The sequence below is a fragment of the Cervus canadensis genome, chromosome 2 (assembly GCF_019320065.1).
Source record: "Cervus canadensis isolate Bull #8, Minnesota chromosome 2, ASM1932006v1, whole genome shotgun sequence".
NCBI lineage: Eukaryota > Metazoa > Chordata > Mammalia > Artiodactyla > Cervidae > Cervus > Cervus canadensis.
Window position 1 is genome coordinate 104,524,692 of NC_057387.1, and position 27,634 is coordinate 104,552,325.

At 41.2% G+C, this 27,634-nt stretch overlaps 1 protein-coding gene across 1 annotated transcript; it reads left to right on the forward strand.

The window, feature by feature from the left end:
- Positions 1-227: 227 nt before the first annotated feature.
- On the forward strand, positions 228-26,706 carry CLSPN (claspin). The gene is made up of 25 exons (XM_043461932.1): positions 228-353; positions 3,091-3,199; positions 3,738-4,186; positions 4,787-4,948; positions 6,185-6,262; positions 6,597-6,669; positions 7,323-7,431; positions 7,615-8,195; positions 12,632-12,823; positions 14,607-14,848; positions 15,774-15,952; positions 16,062-16,126; positions 16,840-17,039; positions 17,365-17,519; positions 18,314-18,540; positions 19,116-19,227; positions 20,209-20,284; positions 20,507-20,610; positions 22,714-22,878; positions 22,986-23,107; positions 23,356-23,483; positions 23,817-23,922; positions 24,699-24,781; positions 25,041-25,202; positions 25,539-26,706. Exons 1-25 carry the CDS (start codon positions 330-332, stop codon positions 25,647-25,649), a joined length of 4,014 nt encoding a protein of 1,337 aa, XP_043317867.1. The 5' UTR covers positions 228-329; the 3' UTR covers positions 25,650-26,706.
- The last annotated feature ends 928 nt before the right edge of the window (positions 26,707-27,634 follow it).

A 27,634-nucleotide genomic window follows, 5' to 3' on the forward strand; every position in this document is an offset into this window, starting at 1 on the left:
GTCTGGCCGCAAGTGAGGCAGGACACCTCCAGCCTCCCCCAGCCTGAATTGACAAGAGGAGCCGCAACCCGCCAACCTCACCCAAATTATATTCAACGGGCTGGCCGAAGGCGTTCCGTGATTGGTAGGACAGCATGGGGGCGTGGTCTCACGCAGAAAGCCTCCTCCGGATTGGTGCAAATCATCGAGGGCGAGGCCTCCACTCCGGCTGGGCGCGAAAGCTCGAACGCCGCTGCCTGGCTGGAGACGGCGGGAGCGGCTGCGTCCTGACGGGTAAGGGAACTGGGGACCTGTTTCATCTCGAGCGGCGCGCTGAGGAGGTCGGGGTCATGACGGGTGAAGTAGTTTCTGAGGTGAGTTCGTGCCCTTGCCTCCATCCGTAGCTGCGGGGGCCCGGCGCCGAGGGGTGTGGGGGAGCAGGGGGTCGAGCCGCCCGATCTGGTCGGGGAGGCGGGAGGACTACAGTTCCCGGCGCGCACCGCGGCGCCTCGGCTTCTCTACCCGCGCGGAGATAAAGCCGCGGGCTCCGCGCGCTGGGGACCCAGCGGTCCTCCCCGGCTCTGGGTCCCTCTCGCCTCAGTCTCTCGGCTGGGTTGTACCCGCTTTTTGCGTCGCGCTCAGCCGGCCGCCAGCCCCAGCTCAGCCTGCTCCGCCCGCCCCTTTGGCGCGTTTCCGGCGGCGGGAGCCCTTCCTCCAACAGCGCCCTCCAAAGAGGAAGGACCCAGCCGAACCGGACCGCTAGGGTGCTGTGTGCTGTGCATGCTTAGTCGCTCAGTCGTGTCCGACTCTGCGACCCCATGGACCGTAACCCGCCAAGCTCCTCTGTCGGGGTAGCATAAGGACAGGGAAAGTGAAGTCGCTCAGTCGTGTCCAACTCTTTGCGACCCCATGGACTGTAGCCCACCAGACTCCTCCGTCCATGGGATTTTCCAGGCAAGATACTGGAATGGGTTGCCATTTCCTTCTCCAGGAGATCTTCCCGACCCAGGGATTGAATGAACCCGGGTTTCCCGCATTGTAGGCAGACGCTTTACAGTCTGAGCCACTAGGGAAGGTCGGGACAGCATAATTCTCTGTAAATGGACGGCGGGAGTCTTAGGGAGTTCCAAACTGGGTCTGGAAGAGGCCTCTGAAGTCATCGCCCTGGGTCCCGAGAAGGGAAGGTACCTTCTTGAAAGCCTTCTTGAAAGCCTCTTGAAAAGCCTCTTGGAAGCCTTCCGAGCGGTGACTGGCTGATCCTTCTCGGAACTGGCATAGAAGCATCTTTCCAAATCTGTGTTCTTTTTTGGAGCTGGGGCTGGAGTGAGACAGTCTGGGGCAAAATTTAACGGGGCGCTAAAATACTCAGTAACCAAGATAAGTTTTTAAACGTTTTTTATTGAAGTATAGTTGAATTACCATGTTGTGTTAATTACTACAGTACAGCAGAGTGACTCAGTTACACTTACATACACGTTCTTTTTCATATCCTTTCCCACTATGGTTTATCACAGGATATTAAACAGAATTCCCTGTGCTATACAGTAGGACTTTGTTGTTCAAGATAATATTTTACGCAGTGTTTTAAAATAAAAATTAATGCAAACACATTCCATAATTTGTTTTTGAACAAGATATCAAACTGAAATGAAGGCACAATCCAACCCTGTATCTGCACTGCACTGTCTTACTCACCTCACTCTCAGCCTGGCCCAGGTTCCAAAAAAACTTTACAAAAGCATGCAGCTGACCTCATGGGCCATAATTTACCCATTGATTTTTTAAATTTAATTTTGCACAAAAATCCTTTTGATTACTGAGTGTTTTGAGACCTCCTAACCTCACTGTGTTCCTGGCCCTGATTATTGCTGGTTCTGCTCCAAATTGCCTAGAATAGAGTGATTAGGCATCACCTTGTAGTGAGCCTTGTGGTTACCTAAACTCAGTTTCCATATCCACAAGTAGTACTGCTTTGAGTTGTTGGGAGAATCAACAGCATACATCATGATCCTCAATGATTCCTCTGTTTGTGTTATTTTTTATTATTTTAATATTTGCACCAAACATTCAAATTAACTTAATAGTTGTCTCAGAAACCGTTTGAGTGTGGTCTTGTGCCCCATTACATTACAGATGTATTTTCCCCCTTATTAATAAGTTGATTCAGAGTCCTGCAAACACCAAGGTTGTGGGGGAACTGGCATCTAGGGTTAGCCTGATCACTAACTAGTCATGTCATCCAACTAACTCCCTTCTCCTTAGATTTTTCACTTGTGACTTAAAAAATTGTAGGGGGTAGTTTGGGGCTGAATTTCAGACATAAACAAACATAGAAAAGCTGTTATAATGAACCCATCACCGAACTTCTGCAGTTACCAAGTCGTGCCAATCTTGTTTCATTTACACCCCCATGTACTTCCCCCCCTTACTGGATTATTTGACAGCAAATTTCCACACATACGTCATCCACAAATATGTCATTATACATCTCTAAAAGGTAAGTGCATTCCAAAAAAGATAACTATAATATTATTACCATACCTAAAAAATTTAGAATTATTGCTTAATATTAAATGATCAGAGTTCAGATTTCTTTGACTCTTACATATACTTTCAGTTTGTTTGAATTAGCATTAAGACAAAGCCTGCATATTGCAGGTGTTGCTGTATCTTTGTATGTATGTGTAAATATCTTAACTCTTTTTGTAAGTCCCCCTCCCTCTTTTTATTCTTGCAATTTATTGTTAAAGAAACGACATAGTTTGTCCTGTAGAGCTTCCCGTATCTGGATTGCCTCTGTGTGATGATACTTAACAGGTCATGTGGGTACACTGAGAAATAGTTCACACAGAAAAGCACAATAATGCTTGATTCTTATTTACCATAACTCAAAATAAAGTGTTGCCTCTGCAGTATCCTTCAAAGATGAACAATGCATTTTAGTTTGTTTTTTCTAGCCAGTAATTTTTAATGTCATCCTTTTGTTAAATCATTGTATTGGTTTTTTCCCCTTATTTCAGTCTGATGATCCCATGATGATTTATGTATCTTTATGTACTTAGAGTGTTCTGTCACTTGCTGGTTAATACAAAGTATATTCTCATTTTCTAGGTTCACCTAGAAATCAATGATTCAAAACTCATTTCACAAGAGGAAACAGACAGTCCTTCAGACAGTGGACAAGGCAGCTGTGAAACAATTGGGCCTTTGAGTGAACAAGGTTTGTAACAGTCAGTACTTTTATTACTTTTATTTTTAGGAATAGAATGTGGGAGCGTGGGTTGTAAGTGGACTGGATTAATTAAGTTATTCTCTTGATTTTTAAAATTATTAATGCCTCACCTTGTTGTTTGTTCTGTTTATTATAAAAGCAAAATAATAGTGCATGTACTCTTTTGAACGTAACCACTTCTATTATATTATTGAATGTATAAAGTATCTAAAAGCTAGCACATTGCCTGGTTAAATGCATTCATTCTGTAATAAAAGGATTTTTAACACCTGCCAGAAGGATCAGAACAGCTTTACACTTTGTAAATATATATAATTACATTTCTCAGTAAGAGATATTTTTCCAGGGAAAATGTTTTTCAAAATGTATTTTTAGATTTGCTTTGCTACAATTAGTTCTTAGTTACATAATTTCACAAGGTGATATATCACTTGGATAATTGGATATGTTTTTGAGGAGTGGTGGGACTAGGAGGAAGGCCAAATGACAGTAGACCTCTAAAAAAAAAAAACTGTGTTTCCTCCAGATTCAGATGAAGAGATATTTGTGAGCAGGAAATTGAAAAGCAGGAAGGTACTACAAGAGAGTGATTCTGAAAGAGAAGACCCAGATGTGTCTCCAGAGGAAACTGCCTATGACGATGCCGAAGAGGAAGATAAAGAGAACCTGTATGCTGGAAAGAATGGAAAAGTCAGAAGGATTTATAAAACTCTGGCAGACAGTGATGAAAGTGACATTGAGGAGTCTTTATGTCAGGAGAATTCTGAAACCCAAGTGACACCTTGCTTAGAGCTGGGTCTCCAGTCTGAAAACTCTGTGGACTTTACAGTTGACAGAAAGATTTCCAAAAAGCCCATTTGTGGTAGAGAAGGAATTGGAGGAAAAGCAAAAGTAAAATCAAAGCGAAGACTTGAGAAAGAAGAGCGAAAGATGGAAAAAATTAGGCAGCTGAAAAAGAAGGAAACAAAAGATGAGGTACATTTGAAAGAATAATTTGCTGTTTCCAGGGCAGATTAATGTTTTAGAAAAAAAGAGTTGCTTTTAGTTCTTGGAGGTTGTTTCTGCACTCAGAATATAACTTTGAGTTGATTGTTTTGCAATGAGGTATGTAAGTTGTTTGTTGGTCTCATTCTCCATTTTGGATACAAGAGGACATTTCTAAATAAATAGGTTTCTGATTTTCTTTGTGAGCATGCAGAGTTACTCTTTGCTATTTCTGGTCTGATGAAAATTAGCTTCCATAGGAGGAATTTTCATGCATCCATCAATCGGAAGTCTTGTTTGCTAACTAGAAGAACTGTCCTTAAATTTTATAAACTAGTTGCTTAATGAACTGTTAATTGACTTTTCAAAAACAAAGGTACTGTTTATTAAGTTAGTTTTGGACGATTGCATCAGATCACAGCATGGATTTCAAAGGATGACAAAGGAACCAGTGATAGTGTTTTAGGATGCCATGTATTTGTCTGCTCATGAAGTGTGGACTTTTCTGTCCTGATGCAAATTGCTGTTTGATGTAGTAAAATACTGGATTTCAAATGATTGCATCTTGTTTTTTCCTTATGTGTTATCCAGGAAGATGATGTGAAACAGCCATTTCATGACAGTGGCTGTCTACTTGTGGATAAAGACCTTTTTGAAACTGGGTTGGAGGAGGAAAATCACTCTCCGTTAGAAGATGAAGAGTCGTTAGAATCAATAAGGGCGGCTGTGAAAAAGAAAGTAAAGAAGCACAAGGCAAGTGAGAAATGATTGCAGTAAGAGCTGACCACGGCTTCCAACCTTTGCGTTGTGTTCTGGGTTACTGATGGAACCTCCATTTTTTTTTTAACTGAAGAAAAACACATGTCAATTGATAGAAATTTTTCAGCTGTTAATTTTGGAACCATGCAGTACAAGTGACAGACATGCTAACTTGTTTGGAAACTAGTATTTTCATTGTCCTGATCAACTCAAAGCTATATTCTGAGTGCAGAAACAACCTCCAAGAACTAAACTCTTTTTTCCTAAAAGGTTAATCTGCCTTGGAAACAGCAAATTCTTCTTTCATATGTACCTCATTTTTTGTTTCCTTCTTTTTCAGCTGCCTACTTTTTTTCATCTTTCGCTCTTCTTTCTCACGTTTTTACTTTGATTTTACGTCTGCTTTTCCTCCAGCTCCTTATTTATCACAAACTAGTATTTTCATTACTTTTTGAGGCAAAAAGTAAGGTACTTTATTTTGTCTGTTTAGTTTGGCTGCGCCGGGTCTCCATCGCTGTGCATGCGTTTTCTCTAATTGCAGTGCCTGGGGGCTCCTCCAGCTGCGGTGCCCGGGCCCCTCGTTGTGCTGGCTTCTCTTGCGGAGCATGGGCTCTAGGCCTGAGGGCTTGGTAGTCGCTGCTGCGGGGTCTGGAGCACAAGCTCAGTAGTCGTGGTGCATGGGTTAGTTGCTCTGTGGCCCCAGACCAGGGACCAGACCCATGTCACCGGCGTTGGCAGGCAGATTCTTAACACCAGACCACCAGGGAAGTCCCATAAGATACTTCATGTTGTATAAGAAACAGGTGAAAAAGGGGAAGAGATGTAAATTTTATAATTTAATGGCCTCTGGGAAATGAACCTATTGGGTTTCAGGAAGGCTAAGAAAGAGAAGCATCAGTCAAAGTATCCTTGTCCTGAGTGTTTGGAAGCATAATTGTTCTTCCTAAGATTATCTTTTTAGCTCCCTGGGGGTCATTGTCCCTCCTAAGGGAAATACAGAGGTGTAAGAAATGATGGCCCAAGCTCCATTGGAGACATCTAATTTATTTTCTAGGCATTATAGGATGTTGTTTGTCTAACATTTTGTGTTTAGTAGTTATTGATTTATTACTAATGTAGCATGATGTGATGTTGGAGTGCAAAAAAAAAAACAGTTTTTGCATAAGCAACCTCCTTTTGTGTTGGTTTAATTTTTGTCTATATCAATCCATTTGCAACCTTCTCTTTTAGAAAAAAGAACTGTCTTTGGAGAGTGGGGTCTATTCATTTGAAGAAGAAACTGAGTTGTCAAAAGGCACCATGAGGAAGGTGAGGCAGAGCCCTGGATATTAATAGTTGTCATGCTGAGCTCTTTTGCCAGGAGATTGTGGATTTCTCAGGAATTTTATTGTGTCTGTTGTATTTCTCTGATTCCCAGGATATTGCTTTGTACATAGTAGGGACACAGATATGAATTAGGTTGAATCAATTCTAAGAGACTTGCAAATAAATGAGCTCTTGAAGTTTATATTGTATCGAGTTTACTAGAGATGACTGTTTCTTCTCTATCCTCTTTTCTTGGGGAGAGCAGACTCTTAAAGGATATCTATCTGTCTTTCTTGGCAAAAGCATTAATGTAGTCTCACTTTTTGTTTTCTTTAAGGAAAGAAAGGCAGCCAAGTTAAGTAAGGAAGCATTAAAAAAGTTGCATAGTGAGACTCAGCGCCTTATTCGAGGTAAAGAAACCTATATGGTAAACATTGAAGTTTAGAATTGATCTTGATGAATGGCCTTGGTTCTAAAGCCTCTGGAACATTAATATAAACTAAGAAAATTTCTAGAACTAGTGGTGGTAAGAAGGGAATTTTTCATTTTTAAAATTTGTTTAAAACTTTTTAAAAATGTTTTGGCCACGCAGCATATGGGATCTTAGTTCCTCAACCAGGAATCGGACCCGAGTCCCCTGCTTCAGCAGTGCAGAGTTTTAACCACTGAATCACCAGGGAAGTCCCAGGAGGGAGTTTTTTAAAGGGTTGTCTATGGTCTGGCTGCATCAGGATCCCTTTTACAAACCAAATTTATAAATTCTTAGGCCCCACAGAAATTCTGACTCCATAGACTTGAAATGGGGTTCAAGAATTTGTATTTTTAAAAAACTTCTTAAAAAAAAAAAAAAACAAACTTCTTGGATCAGTTGATTTCACAGCTAGTTTTTAAAAGCCACTGGTCTTTATGGAATTTTTTTGTACTTAGATCCTGTTTTATGTTAAAGGCAGGATTGTTTTCTATTTCTGGTGATGGCTTTGGTTGTACTGTTTAATTAACTGAATGTAAAGCAACATTCAGACTATACAGTATATGCATTTGCTTGTTCTGTTCCGTTTTATAGAGTCTGCACTTAATCTTCCATATCACATGCCCGAGAATAAAACCGTTCATGAATTCTTCAAACGTAAACCCCGGCCCACTTGCCAGGGAAACGCCATGGCGCTCCTGAAGTAAGAACCTTCTTTCCTTGTGATTATAATTTTCATAAACATTCAGTTTTGAGGCAAACACCTGGGAGTAGAGAGTTCAGATTCCTCGCTCCCTTAAAACTAACCAATTCATTATGTGCAAAGGGTTGGGAATGTTTCTCATTTAGGAGAATGTTCAACTCCAGCTTGTTTCCTCTTCTCTAGGTCCACTAAGTATCAGACAAGCCATCACGAAGAAACCATAGATACTGAAAATACAACTGCCGTGAGTGGTGACCACCACAGCAAAGACTCTGCGCAGACAACAGGTGCGGGATGTGAAATGGAAATTAACACACTCCCTGCAGTTTCAAAGGAACCCCAGATCACTACTGAATCCCATGAGCCTTGCGGTAAAGATTTGACAGGAAGTGAGGAGCTAGAAATTCCCGAGAAACAGGAGCAAAGTGATGCTAGACCTTCACCTGGGGACATCTCGGTGGCACAGCAAGAATGCGGCGTCCTGGGGAACAAGGACAGTGAGGACTGTCAGACTGAAGGGCTTGTGGCATCTGAACCTCATGGCCTAGAGGAAGAAAAAGGCCTGAGAAAAACAGAAGAAGCTGATGAGAAGGCGGAAGAGCCCAGCCAGCAAAATGAATCAACAGCAGCGGTGCCACCTGAAAAAGCGAGGCGGTTCACTGTGGATAGACTTAAGCAACTGGGAGTAGATGTTTTCGGTAAACCTCGGCTGGGTGCTGACAGAGATTCCTTTGTGATACTTGAAGAACCTGAAACCAACAGAGGTAATTCTTTGAATTGTGGGGAGCTTCTCTAGAATGATTTGTTCTGGCAGCTTCTATTTATTTGCCACTGTGGAAGACAGGTAACACAGGAGAAACACATAACCACACGTGGTCTTAATACCGATGTACCAGATATGGATAAAAATCATTAGGTACATTTGGCAAGGTATCAGAACATTCTGAACCTCATTTAAAAGGGAAACCTGTTGATAGTTAATGTACAAAGGAGGGTACATTGCTGTTTTGTGGTATGACATTGATAAAAGCATTATTCAATTCAGTTTTTCACAGAAACATCAGCAAATTGCCTGCAAAACTGAATTTCTTTTCTTTCTTTTTTTTTTCACTCATTCAACAAATATTAAACTACCCACTTCATGCAAGATGCTGTAAGGCATACTTGAGAAATCTGACATTTATCCTACACTTGGACACGACTGAGCGACTTAACTAACTAAGCTGCTTAGAGTCTAGCAGGGGAGATAAGAAGTAGGCAAATAGCTGTAATACAGGAAAGTGGCATCTTCTATCAGGAACATGTGTCACTGATAATTGGAAAAAATTAACATGGGAAAAAAGGTATTCTTTGCTGAAAGAAATATTTAGAATAAAGCATGGGAGTTCAGAGAAGGGATGTTTCTTACAATAGGTGGTTAAAGGAAGGCTTGAAGAATAATCAGATGTAATTACTTGTTCACTTTCTTCCTCGTTATACTTCAGTGAGGATCTTCTGGCTTGTTCCTCCTCTATCCCCTGTGCTTCCACAGGCGATGGCACATTAGGCAGCCATGTTTACTGAATGAATTAAGGAGTGAATGAAGGATTGAAGAGAGAGCCCAGGGGACTTTCCTGGAGGTCCAGTGGTTAAGACTCCACACTTCCACCGAAGGGGGCACAGGTTCTGTTCCTAGTCAGGGAACTAAAATCCGGTATGCTGCGCAGTGTGACCAAAAATAAAAAAAGAGAAAAAAAAAAAAAAATAACTCAGGTATTCCCCACATGGGGTAGATTTCCTGATTTGTAGCTAAAATTGGGTTTCTCTCCTCTACTTCGAGGCAGTGTCATATGATAATTAAGAGCTTAGGCATGGTAGCAAGATCAGAATTTGAATCTGGATGACATTACTCACTGTTTAAACTAAAGTATGCTATTTGACCTCTCCAAGGCAACTTTAAAAAAAAAATGAAATAACACTTTTGGTTCACAGTGCAGCACTATAGTGAAGATATGTTAATAACACATACAGATGGAAAGCATAAAGAAACACTCAAATGGTAGCTGTTCTTTTTATTATTAGTGAAATTATTTACATCGAGATGCTGCTTCATTAAGTAGCATATGGCTGGCAGGTGCTAGGTCAGCCACAGTACCAGTTAAGTCATTGTTGATTGAGTGGGTGGACTCTGTGGAAATGGAGAGGATGTTCTTGGGAGGGACAGAAAGAGTTCTGTGTGGTACATACTGGGAGGATGTGTAAGTCCGTTTGACCAGAGCAGGTGGTGGGGTGGAAGAGCTGTGTAACAGACCGAGCGTAGCTCCATTAGCAAAGAAGCGTGGGAATAAGCTGGTGCCCAGAACAGGGAGAGAAAGTTTTGTTGTGTGGGACTAGAAGTTACCTAAATAGCCTCAGGCTAACAGGTGAGGAAGAAACTTTTTTTGAGTACTTATACTAGACACTATGAAATCTTGTTATATGGGAATAGAAGTTTTCTTTATCATCTCCAACTGAGAAACAGGAAAGGGAAGAAACCTCCTTTTTGCATACCTAATGTATTAGATACTGATAGTTTTCTTTTTTTTTAGTAGTTATCTTTCTTAATTCTCATAACCCCAAGTATTATTTTATAAATGAAGAAAATGAGGTTTGGAGAAGTTGAGTAATTTTTCCAACATTGCAATTGGCTTATACAGGGAGCTAGCACAATGCCTGGCTTAACTCAGGGTATGTTTTCCTTCAGAACTAATATTTGACATGAATGTCGGGTGTCCAGATCACTCTGTTTCTTGATATATATGAAGTTAGGGTCAGCGTTCATTCATTTATGCAGTAAACTTTGACTTAGCATGGTGTTGCTTGTAAGATGTAGTCCCTGTTCTCAAGGAATTTAAAATCTAGTAGGAGTCACAGGCAGGAAAATTGGATATTAAGTGCTGTGCGTACTTTGAGCCTAGAGAAAGAGTTCCTCACGTGGAGTCAGGGAAGCTTCTAGAAGGAGTTGATACCTGAGCTCAGTCCTGAAGCCTGAGTAGGAGGTACGAGGCAGAGAAGTGAGGGAGGGCTTTCTTGGTGAAGGGGACAGACCTGCAAAAGACGCAGAGACAAGAGGAAGCTGAGGATGCTCTGGTTAGCTGAGGTGAAGATTGTAAAGTGGTTGGTGACCAGAGGCCAGAGGCTGCAGGGCTTTTAGGTGGAGACGTGAGCTGGAGTGGAGATGTTTCACTTAAAGAGGAGGTGAACGCTGGGACAAGACTGAAGGAGGGAGAGTTCTGTGATGAGTAGGGTGGTGATTGAGTTACGTAGTAATGGACAAGGGAAGTGGGTGCTCCACTGGGCTAGGAGATGAAGAGTTTTGAGGGGCCTGGCTTTCTCCAGAAGAATGAAAGCTGCTCCTGCCTCACTCTTTTTTTAGGTTTTCCTCCCCTTCCATTTCTTTTATTCTCTTGGCACCAATGATGACCTTCCTACTTGTGTTGCCTTCCCACTGCCACTGCCTGTTGTTTCCAGCTTACTGAACTAATAAGAAATGGGATGCAGACTTATAGCTTCTCTCCCTACTCTTTGGTTTGCAGTGTAAACATGCCATCCCTTTGGAGTTGGATTTTTGCAACTAAATAAATGATGTTGTTGTTTTGTCACTAAGTCATGTCTGCCTCTTTGTGACCCCATGGACTGTAGCCCACCAGGCTCCTCTGTCCATGGGATTTCCCAGGCAAGAGTCCTGGAGTGGGTTGCCATTTCATTTATCCAGGGGATCTTCCCAACCCAGGGGTTGAACCCACTTCTCCCGCATCTCCTGCATTACAGGTGGATTCTTTTCCACTGTGCCACTTGGGAAGCCCAATAAATAATGTCAGGGACTCAGATTTATTGAGAAAGGTTTCTTTCCAGTTCTTCTCTTTTTCTACTAAGACCCGTTAGGGAAGGAAAAACCACATCTGGATGCTAACCACAAAACCACCAAAGTATCAGTTGAGTGAATTTTAGGAAAAAGAACCAAACTTGGAGTATCCTGGACATATTATTATGGAAGAGAAGGCATAGCATATGAGAATAGCCAGCATCCCCGAACCCAAAGAAACTGTTCTTCTTTTCCTTTCTTTTCTGTTTATAACTGTCAGCTCTCTTATAACAGATCCCATTATGGTATGATTGGCTTGTTATACAGTGAGTAGGGGATGGTACCAGGTGATAGCTGGCTGAGGGAGAAAGGAAAGAAAGTTCTGAGCAAGAGCGCTGGGGAAGAAGGGAAAGGCCATATTGCCATTGGACCATTGCACTCATACTGCCTGTGTGTGTTCCCATTTGTATATAAGTTGGCGGGTGGTGAAAGTCGCTCAGTCATGTCTGACTCTTTACAGCCACATGGACTGTAGCCCGCCAGGCTCCTCGGTCCATGGAATTCTCCCGGCAAGAATATTGGAGTGGGTAGCCATTCCCTTCCCCAGGGGATCTTACCAACCCAGGGATCAAACCTAGGGCTCACACGTTGCAGTCAGATTCTTTACCATCTGAGCCACCAGCAAAGCCCAGGGATCACCTCTCAATGGGATTTCCTTTCTCATTGTACTGATTATATTCATTTAAAAGTTTCATGAAGAAACTTCCAGCCCTGCTGCCAAGTTACATCACTAATTGCTTTGATTATTATTTTCTTATTGTTTTTTTTTTTTTTTTTTTGGCCATACCACATGGCTTTAGGATCTTAGTTCCACCCCAGGGATTGAACCTGGGCCCTCAGCAATGAAAACTCAGAGTCTTAACCACTGGATTACCAGGGAATTTCCTCTTTTTCCATTTTTTAAATAGACCTTGCTTGTATTTAGAGAGATTGCTAATAAACAGATGTTCAAAATATGGAATATTTTAAAAAGAGACTGAAATCTGTGACAAATTAAGCCCTTGCATAGTTAAGCAGTATGGTATTTTTCTACCAGCTTAAAGCTTTTTTTAAAAGAATTGCACATATTTAGAAACTTCAGTTGTAAATTTCTACCCTAAAATGAGTTTTAAAGTATATTGAGGAAGAACAGTTGCAGTAGTCCATTAATTTGGGTTAAGTTATATGAATTGGACACAGGTGTTGGTAGCAAAGGAGTTTTTGGTGTCTCTGTATTTTTTTTTCCTTACAAGTTTGTTGAACTTAAGAAAACCTAGCTTGTACTTCTTAACTGGAATCTAAAAGGCAAACTGACATACTGGTTGGTGCTTGGTTTAGAACTGGAAGCCTTGAAGCAGCGTTTCTGGAAGCATGCTAATCCAGCAGCCAAACCCAGGGCTGGTCAGAAGGTGATTGTCAACATCATAGTGAAAGATGTGGGCACTGATGGGAAGGAAGAGCTCAAGGCAGACGTGGTGCCCGTGACTTTGGCAGCTGAGAAGCTGGATGGGGCAAGCCACACAAAACCAGGTATTTGAGTTCATGGAGTTGTTTTATTTGTATATTTTTACTGGCCATGAGTGGGGTGGGGTGCCTGACTCTTGTACTCTGGCTGGTCTTTATGGCTGCTGAAGACCCTATAGTGAGAAGTTATAGAATCTTTTTCCTTGGATACTCCGGAGATTAGATATGGCCTCGTTGTATGGGGTGGGTAAGATGACTTTATTTCTTAAAATAGTTTTTGTCTTATTGTTTTAAAAGATACCCATTGTAGAAAACAAATGGAATAAACAACAACTTTCTGTAGTAAACAAAATTTCTGGAATAAACAAAAATATTTTTCTGTCAGAGACATCTTCTGTAACCATGTTGTATGTCCCTTTAAACTTTTTGCATGCATGTACATGTCTGTTTGAAAAACAAAATAATGCAGTCATACATCATGCATTCTGCTTTGTAATCTGTATTAGGGACAGGTCTGTTGTTCCCACTCCCACTTTGAAAATATGAGCAATTTATCACATATAAAAAAATTAAACACTTAGGAAAAAGTATAAAATGAAAAATTAGGGAGGGGACATATGTATACTTATGGTTGATTCATGTTGATGTTTGACAGAAAACAACAAAATTCTGTAAAGCAATTATCCTTCAATTAAAAGATAATTTTAAAAAAAATTAGTTTTCCCAGAGGCAGCTTAACGATTTCTTGTGTGTCCTAGGAAAATGCATATGCATGTACTATTGTGTGAGTGTGTGCGAGAGACACTGAATACCTCCTCTCTGCCAGACACTGCTCTAGGTGCTTTGCAGTAAATAACATCAGTGTCCTTACTTTATATGTGAGGAAACTGATATACAAAGCATTTAAACAGCTTGTTCAAAGTTATATAACTAGTAAGTAAGAGAACTAGTAGTCTAATCCAGACCATCTAACTCAAGAGTTCAGATATACATATTGCTTTTGAGGGTTTTTTTTTTAACATCACATGATATTCCATTGTACAGGTATAACATGGTTTGTTTAACGATATTTCTGTTAAGGGACATCATGTTTGTTTCAGTTTTAGTATTTCACACAATATTGCATCCTAGTATCACATATATGTTAGTAAATCTTGATGCAAAATTCCTTACAGTGGAATCACTGAGTCCTAGACACATTGTCCATCAAAATAAGTTGCACCAATTTTCACTCTGAATGACAGTGTGTAAGAGTTCCTGTTTCTTCCTGTTAATAATGGATATAACAAATGTTTGCCAAATATATAAAAAATGGTATCATTATTTTGATTTGTATTGCTAGTAAGAAGTGAGGTTAAGCATTATTTTTAATACCAGTTCATATCTTTTGCTCATATTTACTCTTTTTTTTTTGGCTTTATTTTATTTTTTTCATTTATTTTTATTAGTTGGAGGCTAATTACTTTACATCATACTTACTCTTGAGTTGTTTCTCTTTTTCTTCAATGTGGGTACAGTTATCAATATTTTCCTTCATGGCTTCTGAGCCAGAGATTTTTGAAGGTCCACTTGCCCCCATTCCTTTTCTTTTCTTTTGCTTTTTTAAATAGTAATTTTATAATCTCTGTAATATCCCAAGGTATAGAACATAATTATGAGAGTTATTGAGTTACACTCAATTCCTAATAGTCCCCTTTGTTAAGATAACAAAAGCCTAAAATACGAAGGTCTCTGATTTTCCTTTTGTGATGTGCCTAGAACACTTCTGGAATTGCCTAAAATGGACACTTGTGTTGTTGTGTGTAGTCGGTCATTGCATCTAAAGCATCTCTTCATTACTTTTGTTCAGGGGAAAAGCTTCAGGTGCTGAAAGCTAAACTTCAAGAAGCAATGAAACTCCGAAGGTTGGAGGAGCGTCAAAAACGCCAAGCATTACTCAAGTTAGATAATGAGGATGGATTTGAGGAGGAGGAGGAGGAGGAGGAAGAAGAAATGACAGATGAGTCCGAGGAAGATGGAGAAGAGGAGGGAGAGGAAGCCTTAGAGGAAGAAGAGAAAGAGGAGGAAGAGGAGGAAGAAAGCAATGAGGAGGTTGCTGGCAATTATGTGGTTTTGTTACTAGGTCAGGATGAATAAGGGAAAGAGAAAATCAGATCTGAGTAAGAGGATGATGAGCACGTTTGACTGTAGAAGAGATTTCAGGGTCAGAGATGAAGGTAGCTCATGTGTACTAAATCTTAGTGCATTCAGTTCTTTCAGCTCCGTGGAACACCTGCAGTTCACAGTCATGCCCTGGCTTCTGCCTGTTGGTTTACATATTGTACTATAATGCTGATATCAAAATGGCTTTCTATTAAAGACTTTTATCTTTGTTGTTCATTTAGATTTCTCTATTTAGGAAAAAAAAGCACTTTTAGCCTTGGCCGGGTTGAGGTCTGGAATAAATTCTCAGGCCAGGAGTTAATTAATTGTTAATTGTCCCAAGTTAATTGTCGAAGAAGGTATTTGTAGATGGGCCTCTTGCCCTTGTTCTAAGGTATTGTTTTCCACCTAGAGAAGACAGGTGATGATAGGATTTTTGGTATTGGGAAAAAGAAAAGTGTCCTTGTTTGAACAGTGGAGTCATTTGAAAGGCTGGTTAATGTTTAACCCTGGGTAAAGGAAGAGGAAAGCCATGGCTGAACTGAGCAGGGTGTCACAGTCTGTGGTTGGAGGCCAGGAGTTGTCCTCCAATCTCAGGCTAATCATGCAGTCTCTCATTGACTCAGTTAAATGATAATCCAGTTCCTTCAGAGTCTTGTAGCAGTTTTGAAAGGGTAAAAGGTAAAGTAACAAAGTATAAAAGAGCTCTAGAAGTGTCTACAACTAATAAATTGTGTTAATGATGATGGTTGGACTGAGCTTCCTTCAGGTTTACATTTTCAGATTTAAGATGTGACATATTTCAGGCTAGTATGTTGGCTTTTAAAATTTTTGACTTGTACTATTTTGTTTTTGGGTGGCGTGATTGGTAAAGACTGCAGAATTCCTTCTCGGTGGTGAAGAGATAGAAACCAAAGATGAGAAAGAAATAGATAAAGAAAACAATGATGATGGCAGTGGTGAAATTGGCAAGTCAGTTGGCCTCTCTGTCCCCAAGCCTCTCTCATCGGATTCTACCTTCCTTCTATTCAAGGACAGCTCTTCCAAGATGGGGTAAGTAATTCTCTCTAAGGAAAGATAAGATTCCCTGGTAAATACCAGGGAATTTGCCCCTCTTGGAAGAAGTAGAAACAGATATTCAATTTACCTACTTATTTTGTAGTTACTCTCCTAGTGAAGAAAAATCAGAAGTAGATGAAAACTCAGGCAAAAGACCTAGCAAATTAGGTAAGTAGTGACTCTTATGTAGAACTTGAAACTTGATTTTTCTCTGATCCTCCTGCTTTAACATTTAAGGACTACAATTCCGTAAGGTTCTATTTTTCTGAACCTTAGTGAACTTTTCCCTGTCTTACCTGTGAGAGTGATAGGAATTTATGAACTATAATGTTTTTCTTGGGCATTCCCTCGTGGTCCAGTGGTTAGGGCTCCATACTTTCACTGTTGAGGGCCCAGGTTCATCTCCTGGTCGGGGAACTAAGATCTCACAAGTTGCATGGTGCAGCCAAGAAACAAACAAAAAATCCCCAATATTTTTCTTTGTCCAGTTTTTGAAATCTTATGTGCAGTTTCTTTACAGTTGACCCTGAGCATTTAATAGGTCATTAGTGAATATGTTGATTGAGTGAAACATGAAACATTTCTATCATGTAGATCAGAGGAAGATGTATAAGTGATTAGATAATGGAAAGGGTAATCATAGGCATTAGGGAAGGTGAGAGAAAGACAGGAACTTTGAGGTGTCACTTAGTTCAGAGTGATAAACCCTGATTGTATGATGCTATCTTATACCATTACTGATCTTTAATGTAATGTTTTGGAACATGTAACTTGAGAGGTTTACCAGTGGATCTTACCAGACAGTTTCATTCTCAACTCTTTTCCTAAACAAATCTGACTTATTTCTGGGAATCATGCACTTAAAAGTTGTCTTTCTTTAGATGAAGATGATTCATGCTCATTACTGACAAAGGAGAGCAGCCACAATAGCAGCTTTGAGCTGATAGGCTCCACACTTCCATCCTATCAGCCTTGTAACAGACAAACAGGCCGTGGGACCAGTCTTTTCCCTACAGCAGGAGGATTCAGATCTCCTTCCCCAGGGCTATTTCGAGCCAGTTTGGTCAGTTCAGCCTCTAAGGTGAGATGGTAATGGTTTTCTAATCTCCTCCCCTTTTTGCTTCCCACATTGCTAAATAAAGTGTGTCCATGCCAAAAATTCCTACCACATTATGTATGTTCAGTTTAAAAAGTCCACCCCCTTTGTGTATTAAAAACAAGCCTCATCCAGGGTTCTTTCTTGAGGATGTTTTTTTTTATGCTTCCCTTGGCTATGCATTGTCCTCCCCAACTGCAATTGCCTGAGAATAGATTAAATTTTACAAATAGCAGCTTCTGTTGTTGTCATGACAGTGAATGACATTTGTAAAATGTTTTGTTTTTGTTTGGTTTTGTTTTGGTGCCAGAGTTCAGGAAAGCTGTCTGAGCCTTCACTTCCCATAGAGGATTCCCAAGATCTGTATAACGCCTCCCCAGAACCTAAGACACTTTTCCTAGGAGCAGGAGACTTCCAGTTCTGCTTAGAAGATGACACTCAGAGCCAACTGTTGGATGCAGATGGGTAGGTAGTTTTATGTTTCTGTGGGTGGGATGGTGCTGGGTACTGCTTAATTTTGTTTAAAAATAAAGCGAGCTTCTGTCACTCCATCTGTGCTTTCTCTTCTGAGAAAGAGAGGTGTGCAGACCATTAGTATTACATTCTACAAGTTTGAACAAAGCCTATCTAGAAAATAAAAAGTAAATAGCCTTGCTAGTGTTCTGATCCTTCAATTTCTACCTTATTAGACCTGCATAACTCTTACAAGGTCATCAAATTGCCCTGTATCCATATCCCTGGGGGCTCAAATGGTAAAGAATCTGCCTGCAATATGGGAGACCTGGGTTTGATCCCTAGGTCGGGAAGATCCTCTGGAGAAGGAAACGGCAACCCGCTCCAGTATTCTTCCCTGGAGAATTCCATGGACAGAGGAGCCTGATGGGCCCCAGTCCGTGGCGTTGCAAAGAGTTGGACACGACTGAGTGACTAACACTTTCACCTTCATCCCACTATGTTAGGACTTTTGGGTGGCATCGAGAATTGACATCTCTGTGGCACATTACATGGCCATAACACCAGGCCCTACTCTAGCACCATCTGAAGCCCCAAATTAGCCTCTACCCTTTATCTTCTAAATAGCCTTTATTCTTTCATAAACACCCCCCTCCCTCTTAAGGTTATCACAGGCTAAAGTCTGACACGCGTGTCTTCTGGTTCAGAATTCAGCTTCTAACTTTGCTATTGGAAATGAGTTGAGGCTTTTCCCCCACTACTTTTTTCCCCTGGAGCATTTCTTACACTCTTCATTGGGCTTGTAGGTTCTTAAATGTTAGAAACCACAGGAATCAGTACCAAGATTTGAAGCCTCGGTTGCCATTGGCCAGTATGGATGAGAATGCCATGGATGCCAACATGGATGAACTGTTGGATTTGTGTACTGGAAAGTTTGCATCTCAGACTGAAAAGCCTCTGCCTGGGAAGAGTGACAAGAAAGAGAACATGGAGGAACTTCTGGATCTTTGTTCAGGAAAATTTACTTCTCAGGGTAATTATCCAACAGAGCAGCAAGTCTCACCCACTCAAATATCTTAAGTCAGTGTCCATGTGAAGAAGTCCTTTAGTCTCAGGTGAAAAGTTCACAGAAAACAGCCTTGGTGGATTCTTGAGCCGAGGCTGAATTCACTGCTTAGCTCCTGACATTAGCACTCTTACTTTTTTAGGATGGGGAAGTATCACCTTAAGATTGCTTTAACTTTCGCCATATGACTTGTCATTTATGGCCAGAATATGTGCAAAGCTTAGAGCGGTGTCTGCTGCATAGTAAATTTCATATAAATGCTAAGTTATTACTTCCACCTGCGTACCCCTTTCTCCTCCTCACACCCCTGCTAGAATGTAAGCTCTTTGGGATCTGGGATCTTTGTTTTATTCACTGCTGTCTCCCTGGTGCCTGGCACATAGTAAGCACTAAATAAGGATTTGTTGAATGAATGGATGGTGAGCTCTTTTTGGCAAGCTTACCTTAGAACTATGTTGAGCTGGCATGTCTTCAGATGGCTGGGGAAAGAAGATAAAGCTGTCAGTTCTTGGTGACAAATCTTTTTCTTTGTTGTGATATAGATGTCTCTACTCTGGATCCATCAGAGTTAAATAAGCAGGAGAAGGAGAGTAGCCTGGGTGATCCAATGGAAGAAGCACTCGCTCTTTGCTCAGGCTCTTTCCCAACAGACCGGTGAGTCTCGGTGATCTGAGGGAATTTGGCAAGTTCCATCTTCTGATAAAGTACAGGGGTAGCTTCTCTGGACTTAGCAATAAATGGTCATCTTAGGGGCTTTATATCCTGTCTGAGAGTCTTGCAGTGGGTTTGAGCCTCATATTTGCATAGTGAAGAAATTATTCATTATAATGCTTTCATTTAGTTGATAGGGAACAGGGTAAAAAAGGCAAGAAAAAGCACATGGATGTTCTCAACATCACCAATAATTAAGGAAATACAAATCAAAACCCCATTTTTTGAATAATTCCTCACTGCCAGCCATTATTCCACTTTTGGGTATATACACAAAAGAACTGAGAACACAGTTTCTTAGTAGATATTTGTACACCCATGTTCATAGCAGCATTATTCATAATAGTCAAAAGGTGGAAGCATCCCAAGTGAATGCATACATAGTGGAATATTACCCTTTAAAAGGGAAGCAGATTCTGATACATGCTAAGACATGGATGAACTGTGAGGAGATTATGCTAAGTGAAGTGAGCCATTCACAAATATGCAAATACTGTATGATTCCATTTATATGAGGTACTTAGTGTAGTCAGATTCATAGAGACAGGAAGTAGGAAGGTGGGTGCCAGGGCTGTGGGGCAGTAAGAATAGGAGGTTGGTATTGAAAGGGTATAGAGTTTTAGCTTTTTAAGAGGAAAAGCATTCTAGAGCTTGGTTGGATAACACTTATTTGTGTTAGTGTTAAGTGAATGTACTTAACACTAATGAACTGTACACTTAAAATGGTTAAGATTGTAAAGTTCATGTTGTATGTATTTTATCACAATTAAAAAAAAATATTTTTTTTTGAAAGGCAAGATATCTTGTTTCCTGTTTCTTGAAGAGATTGTTGGGGCTGTAAGATATTTTCAGTCCCTAAGTTGGCTGACTCCTTATAGTTGGCTTTCAACAACATGTTTATGGATTTGTTGATTTGCATCTTAGGGAAGAAGAAGGTGAAGAGGAGGAATTTGGAGACTTTCGGCTTGTCCCAAATGATAAGGAGTTTGATAGTGATGAGGTGAGTTTGAAGGGAACAAAGTGATCATAACTGAACTCCATGTATAGCTGCTGGGGATTTTTGTTTGATTTGTAGTTTGAATTTTTGAGAAGTCTGTTTGGCATGTTATCAGAAGCAATTTCCTAGAATGAAATATTTGGGCAGAAGCTTCTGAATCCTGTCTTAGCTGAGGACACATTTTATTCTGTGTAACTTTGCATGTGATACTGTATAATTTTGCAGGATGAACACAGTGATTCTGACAAGGAGGACCTGACACTGGAAGACCATGAAGATGATGATGAGGAAGACCTCCTGCAGCAATCGGAGAAGTCAAAAAGGCAAATGTAGGTGTTATATCCCTTCCTTCCGTTGCAAGAAAGTTCTCCTGACAGTTGAGCTGTAGCTTGCCACCACCATTTTACCTACATTTACTGGTTCTATTTTTGCTTTTTGTGGTTAACACAGATTGAATAACATCCATTTGCATGATATCTTTTGAGTATTCAAAGATAGTCACATCCTCTTCCAAGTGATTTCTGTACTAAACATCCCTAGTTCTTCTGCTTTTTCTCATGTGACGTTGCTTCCAGACTCTTCGCATGTGTGGATTCTCTCTTTATCTTTAGGTGTGGTCTGACTACCGCCCTGTGTGGTGGTGCAGCCACATCCCTTGCTCTGGTTGCCTACTACTTGTAAAGTAACCAACGAGCACAGGAGCTGAGTCACTGGAAGGCCTGAGGATCTAGTAGATGATTAAAATTCCACATGTCTTTTTTCCTTTGAATTACCAACATTGCAGGTCTTCCTCATCCTAGTTTCAGGCAAATGACCCCCCATTAATTTTTTAAATATTTTGTTGTTTTGATTATGAAAGTAAGCCAGTTATTTTAGAATATTTAAAAGAATACAGAAAGATATAGATAAGTCATTCATGTCCACCATTCAGAATATTTGTGAAAGTGGTGGTAGTGGTTATTATTGCCTCATAACCTTTGTCAGGCATATATTTTCATATGGTTGAGATCTGTAAAATTTTTTTATATATACAGTTTTGCATCTTGCTTTTTCCCCCACTTACTGTATCTGTAAATATTTTTCCATGATATTGAAAATTGTATAAAAACCGTTTTAGTAGGTATTTCACATTTTATTGTATGTGGATGACTTTTAGATTTCAAATATAGGACATCATATTGATCCTTATTAGATTTATTTTGTTGTGTATAGCCCATCATTCCATTCTGTTGAGATCAGTTTTGGATTCTAATTTGTTACCTGTCAAATTAACCATCTCATACAGCTTTGGGTCATCTATAGATTTTTTTCTAAGGCAGTGGTTCTTAAACCTTATTTAACTATAGTGTCCTTTGTTCAAATGAAGTCTTATAAAGAATGGCAGCTAAAAGTTGAGCTGCTCAAAGAGGGTTAGATGGGACGATTGAGGAGCTTGGTGGCTTTTGGCCCCTGAAGGAATTCCTCAGGAACCCTAGGATTTAGAGGAACTCAGCTTTAAAATAATAATGCAAGTCTTTGATAAAAATCACCTTTCAGAAAGCCATCAAGCTTCTGCCATTCTTGACCATAGATAACAGCAATTTGAACTCAGGGTGACAGCAGATTTGTTTTCAGTACGACCTGAAGTCAGAAAAACTAACTTGTGGTGGTTTTGATTACCACTAACTGAGCCCGAATATTCACTGGAAGGACTGATGCTAAAGCTGAAACTCCAATACTTTGGCCACCTGATGTGAGCAGCTGACTCATTGGAAAAGACCATGATGCTGGAAAAGATTGAGGGCAAGAAGAGGAGGGGGCAGCCGAGGATGAGATGGTTGGATGGCATCACTGACTCAGTGGACATGAGTCTGAGCAATCCCCCGGGGACAGTAAAGAACAGGGGAGCCTGGTGCACTGCGGTCCATGGGGTCACAAAGAGTTGGACACGACTGAGTGACTAAACAGCAACAAATGAGCCTCATTCATACCTGTACCTTGTGGGTCAAGATTTGGCAGGCTGTAGGAAGACCCCAGTCTGTTACCTTTCCATACCATACTATCTCTAGTCTATCTCCTGAAGCTGGTAAGCATAAATACAAAACAAAATAGTATGAACCTTCTGGCAGGTATGTCTCAAATATATAGAGGAGATTGAGAGTTTTGGCTTCAGAGTCACCAACCTAGGTTGAATCCAGACTCTGCTGCCTCCCAGCTGTGTGGCCATCAGTAAGTTGTTTACTCTCTGAGTTTCAGTTCCTTCAACTGTAAATCAAAGGGAACAATAATAATACCACTTCCTGAGATAATGAATTGGCACAGGCTTTTAAGTATTATAAAAATGTATTATTAATTTTTATGCTTGTTATTAGAGATGCCTGTGTGTTCTGCTTTTTTCATTACTGTGTGTATATTTATTGTTGTATTTTCCAATTTTCAATATTGTTTTCCAGGAGATTGAAGAAATACCTGGAGGATGAGGCAGAGGTGTCAGGGAGTGACGTGGGAAGTGAAGATGAGTATGATGGGGAAGAGCTTGATGAATATGAAGAGGATGTAATTGACGAAGTACTTCCTTCTGATGAGGAACTACAGCATCAAGTCAAGAAAATACACATGTCAGTATCCCGACAAGCCCTCCTGAGCAGTGGGGTGCATCTTAAGGCAGGCCCTATAACCAGCCAGAGTGGTCCTGGTTTTGAACAACCTATTTCTCCCGTCGTAGGAAAACAATGTTAGATGATGATAAACGCCAGCTACGTTTGTACCAAGAAAGGTACCTTGCTGATGGGGACCTGCACAGCGATGGTCCTGGACGAATGAGGAGATTCCGATGGAAAAACATAGGTATCTTGATCATTGCCTTTAGAAGCAAATGGTACAAGGTCCATGTTTGTCCAGTTTAAGCCGGCAAGAGGAGTTCAAAACTATAGCAGACAGCTGTGGAGGACCTGGCCTTGACCTTTATTTTCCATTAGTGGATGGGAAAAGCTTGTATCAGTATATTGTAAATGAACAGGGTTCACAAGTGTCTGTCAAGACACCCTCTCTTGTGGGGATTGCAGAATGCTAATAGCCTTAACTCTTTGCTTTAGATGATGCTTCCCAGATGGACTTGTTCCACAGAGACTCTGATGATGATCAGATTGAAGAACAGCTTGACGAGACGGAAGCCAGATGGAGAAAGGAGCGAATTGAACGAGAGCAGTGGCTTCGGGACCATGTAGGAAGCCTGCAAGAGATTCGCCTATTCCATCCCTAGTTCTGAGGGTCACCTCAGTCACCCAGCTTATCATGATAGTTGTCAAAACCTTGGGCAGTGTATTGCTGTCCCTTTTAATCCTTGAATTTTCTTTTGTGCTTTGAAAAGATTACCACAGGCAGTTCTATTCATGTTTTTGTCCACAATACTTTTTTTTTGGTCTGAAGCAACAGAAAGTAGCAAAAAGGAAAACTAATGCTATTCCAAGTACTCTAGCTTCCAGGCTATGCTAATTCTTTGGGTCTTTGGGGGAACCGTGGGCTTCTGTTAATGCTGCCTGATTTTTATTCTCAGGCACAGCAGGGGGAAATTGCAGGTGAAGATGAAGAAGAGATTGGGGAAGACAGTCAGTTTATGATGCTGGCCAAGAAGGTTACAGCCAAAGCTCTGCAGAAGAATGGTGAGCTCTTAGCCCTTCACAGGGGCTGTCCCCCCGGATTGTTCGTGCTGGAGCCTTGGAGGTGACTCCAGCCTTCAGCGACTGTTGCAGCTTAGTCACGGACCTGTGTCTAATACTATCTTAAAGGGGCCCCTCGGATGGGGAGAGACAATATTCTTTCAATCCAATTCTATTGGACAGTAGATATTGTAGTGGAGAGTGTGTATAGCGGGTTCTGCCTTATGTTCTAAGGCAGCTTGTGCATGTGTGCATGCTAAGTTGCTTTAGTCATGTCTGACTCTTTGTGACCCCATGGACTGTAGTCCACCACGCTCCTCTGTCCATGGGATTCTCCAGGCAAGAATACTGGAGTGGGTTCCCATGCCCTCCTCCGGACGATCTTCCCAACGCAGGGATCAAACCCACATCTCTTACATCTCCTGCATTGGCAGGCAGGTTCTTTACCATTAGCGCCACCTGGGAAGCCCTGTAAGGCAGCTCAGAGGAGTTAATTCTGCCTTCTTCGTTTAGTCACCCAGGATTATATACCTAAGTGTTAGAACTGGAATTTGTCTTACCACTGTTGTTTTTTCTTAATTACTATTAATTAGACAATAAGTTTAGCTGAATTGTCTGTCTTAACCACTTACTGTACTTTCAAATCATGATTATAAAATAATCAGAGTTCCTGTGGCCTCAGTTTATTAGTTTAGTTAAGGGCCTGTTAGTTTGTTTAGATTTAAAATTAATTCTACCCAGTTTTGCCCAGAGCAAGCCTCTCTCTCTTGTCTTTTCAGTCAGTCACACTGTGGTTATTCAAGAATCAAAGTCTTTATTCAGAAATCCTTTTGAAGCCATCAAACCGGGAAGTGACAACCAGGTTGGTTGGGGACCTTGTTCACCTGAAGTCATGATTTGCAATGTTACAAAGGCCTCAGTCAGGTTAGGGGAATGCTCTGTCATTAGGGGAGGGAGGTGGTTGCGGGAAATGGAAGTAGGTGTCAAAGAAGCCTGCTATTTCTTTTCTGTTTGAGCAGGGTGGGAATGTGGCCCCTCCATACCTGGCAGGCGCAGGGAGGAGCTGGCTTCCCCTTTCTTGGTGCTTGGAATTTGATACCAGATGACTCTTCTTTCCTCAGCTGAAGACAGGCTCACTGCTCAACCAGCCCAAGGCTGTGCTTCAGAAACTGGCTGCCCTCTCTGACCTCAACCCCAGTGCTCCCCGAAATTCAAGAAACTTTATCTTCCATACACTTTCTCCTGTCAAGGCTGAGGCAGCAAAGGAATCATCTAAACCTCGGGTAGGGAATTTGAGAACTGATTTGGTGGCTCTCCAAAGCAGAGTGAATGAATGAGTGAATTGAATTGAAAATATATATGTATTTCTGGCATCTTTACAGCATAAAGATTTATGCTGTAGTGTTAATCTTGCATACCCAATAAGGTACGAGGGGATTGCTACCCCCCGGTAAGTATAATCAGCTGTGAGACTTGCCTGGAAATTTTCAACTTCTTTTTTCCTGATTATCCGTGATTGAACTGTGAGCTGCTTAAGAGCTAACTGAAGCTAAGTGTGAGTGAACCACAGCTTGTACGAAGGTCTTGAGTTGATTCTTGTCTCTTTCTCTGCTCTGTAGGTACGGAGAAGGGGTCCGTCTTTAATGACATCCACTTCACCTAAGCGCCTCAAAACAGATGATAGTACTTCAGAATCGAAGCAAAGCATCTTCCGTTACTTGGAAAGCTAACACTACGAGGGCGCCAGCACCTCTCGTGGGACTCCACTGAGAAGTATCTGGCACTGAAGGCTGGAATTGATGCTCACGTGGATGATCCCCACTTCCTTCACAATCAGTGCATTAAGATTGAGAACAGAGATTCCAGTTCTTTACACCGTGTGGCTCTGGACATCTCTTTCCTAGTATTACTTCCTGGGTTGGCCACTAACAATTCTGTAGTGTTTACAACAGCCACTTATGGGATACCTGGGTGTCCTCCATTAAATATTTGACATTTTACCCTAGCAACTTCCTGGATTGATTCCTTTTGGTGAAAGGGGTAGTTGGAGGAAGAAAAAAATGTGACAGGACAGAAAATTACAGAAAGCAGTGAATATTGAAACTGAGATGATGCCTTCACACCCCTACAATGTGCAGGATGGTGACCAGGACTCAGTGAAAGAGAGACTTCTTAGAGGACCTAAGAATCAACAGATGGGCTATTTTATAAGTCCCGCCCCTTCCATTTTCCTTCTTGGCTCTTTCCAAGGCAGTCTCAAATTTCCAGTTAACCTTTGCTTCCTTTATAATAAGAACTCAAATAAGGACTGGTACCCAAGTCAGAATGAGCAGATTTTCTGGAGCATGAGGATGAAGATAGAAGGTTATACCCAGTGGCCATCCACATTAGATATTCTGTGGAGCAGAGACCTCTCTTCTAGGACCTAAATTTTCGATTTGAAACACTGTTGCTCAAGGACCTTCCTTCTCATTCTGACCGAAGAATTATATATAAAATCATTATTTATTGCATTCAACTGGGTTGAGTACATTGCCCTGACCAGTCAGGGGACAATTTAATAACTTCATTACTTATTTTGAGAGAAGACCATCATGGAGTTTCATCAAAATGTTGTTAAGAGGATTGCCACCAGTCCCAGTTTTCTCCGAACCACCATGAGGCTCTCAGAATTTTAAACAGATATTTTTCCCCCCTCGGAACCAAATGTCACTGCTTCCTTGGAAAAACGTCCCATGCAAACACTGGTTTCACTGTCATGAGCTGGACTTGGGAAGCTGGGTGAGCTGTGCCAGTTTTTTTTTAACTGGCAGTTGAGTAATACCAGTTTAACTGATGGAATTAGGATATAGGTTTTCTACAATTGTTTCTAATATACAAGATGCTGACTTTGATGGAATTTGCATTTGTATATTTGTAATCTTGTAACGGAGAAAATGTATATAAAGATGTTTTAATATGTGTGTAATTTTTCAATAAATCCAGTGCCTTGAAGGCACGATTTGATGTCCAGACTAAATGCTCATTATTAGGTCAGATACCTGTCTAATGTTGAGCATTTTGTTTTTAGGGTATCTCTCTCCCAGGGAAGGCCTCTCTGGGCCTGGTGTGAGAGGCTACTGCTGTTGTCCCCTCAGTGTCTTCTCAACTCTGGTGAATTGATCACGTTAACTCACCAAGTGGTCTGGGTGTGCAGGGAGAAGAGTTTACATATATATTACAGCCCTTTGATTGACAGCTGTGGGTCCAAGGTGATCATCATTGCCCCTCCCATTGAGTACTCTAAACAGTGCCCAAGGCTTGGCAGCCCTAGCTGGGCAACACAGAACTAGGGGCAAGGGCCGGATATTTCTCCCCTCTTCCTTTCCCGTATCCTTTTTTGAGGGGGAGAGATGGAGAAGAGGATTTTGGAGTTGACCACTAAGGATAAGAAAATCAGTGCCTGAGAAATCTAGGGAGCAAAGGGTTTCTATTCTAAGCTCTAAAAAGAAAGCACTCTTTGGAGACAGAAAAGTTGGAGCTTAAGTTCTGCGTTACTTTTCTGCGTGCCAGTATAGCTATCGAAAGGCAAGCTAAACTTTGACCCTGGTATGACTGAAGCAGAGAGCGGTGAGCTGACCACACACCCTCTGCCCAGAGCACTGAGCCATCAGCTCCAGCTCCCTTCTAATGAAACAAGCCCAGGGCCTGTGCTGCGGCTGCTGCTAGGGTCAGC

Coding starts and splice junctions, on each gene's coding strand:
- CLSPN (XM_043461932.1), top strand. CDS start 330: ATGACGGGTGAAGTAGTTTCTGAG. Junction 15,953..16,061: donor GACAGCTCTTCCAAGATGGG/GTAAGTAATTCT, acceptor CTTATTTTGTAG/TTACTCTCCTAGTGAAGAAA. Junction 17,040..17,364: donor TGGTCAGTTCAGCCTCTAAG/GTGAGATGGTAA, acceptor TTTTGGTGCCAG/AGTTCAGGAAAGCTGTCTGA.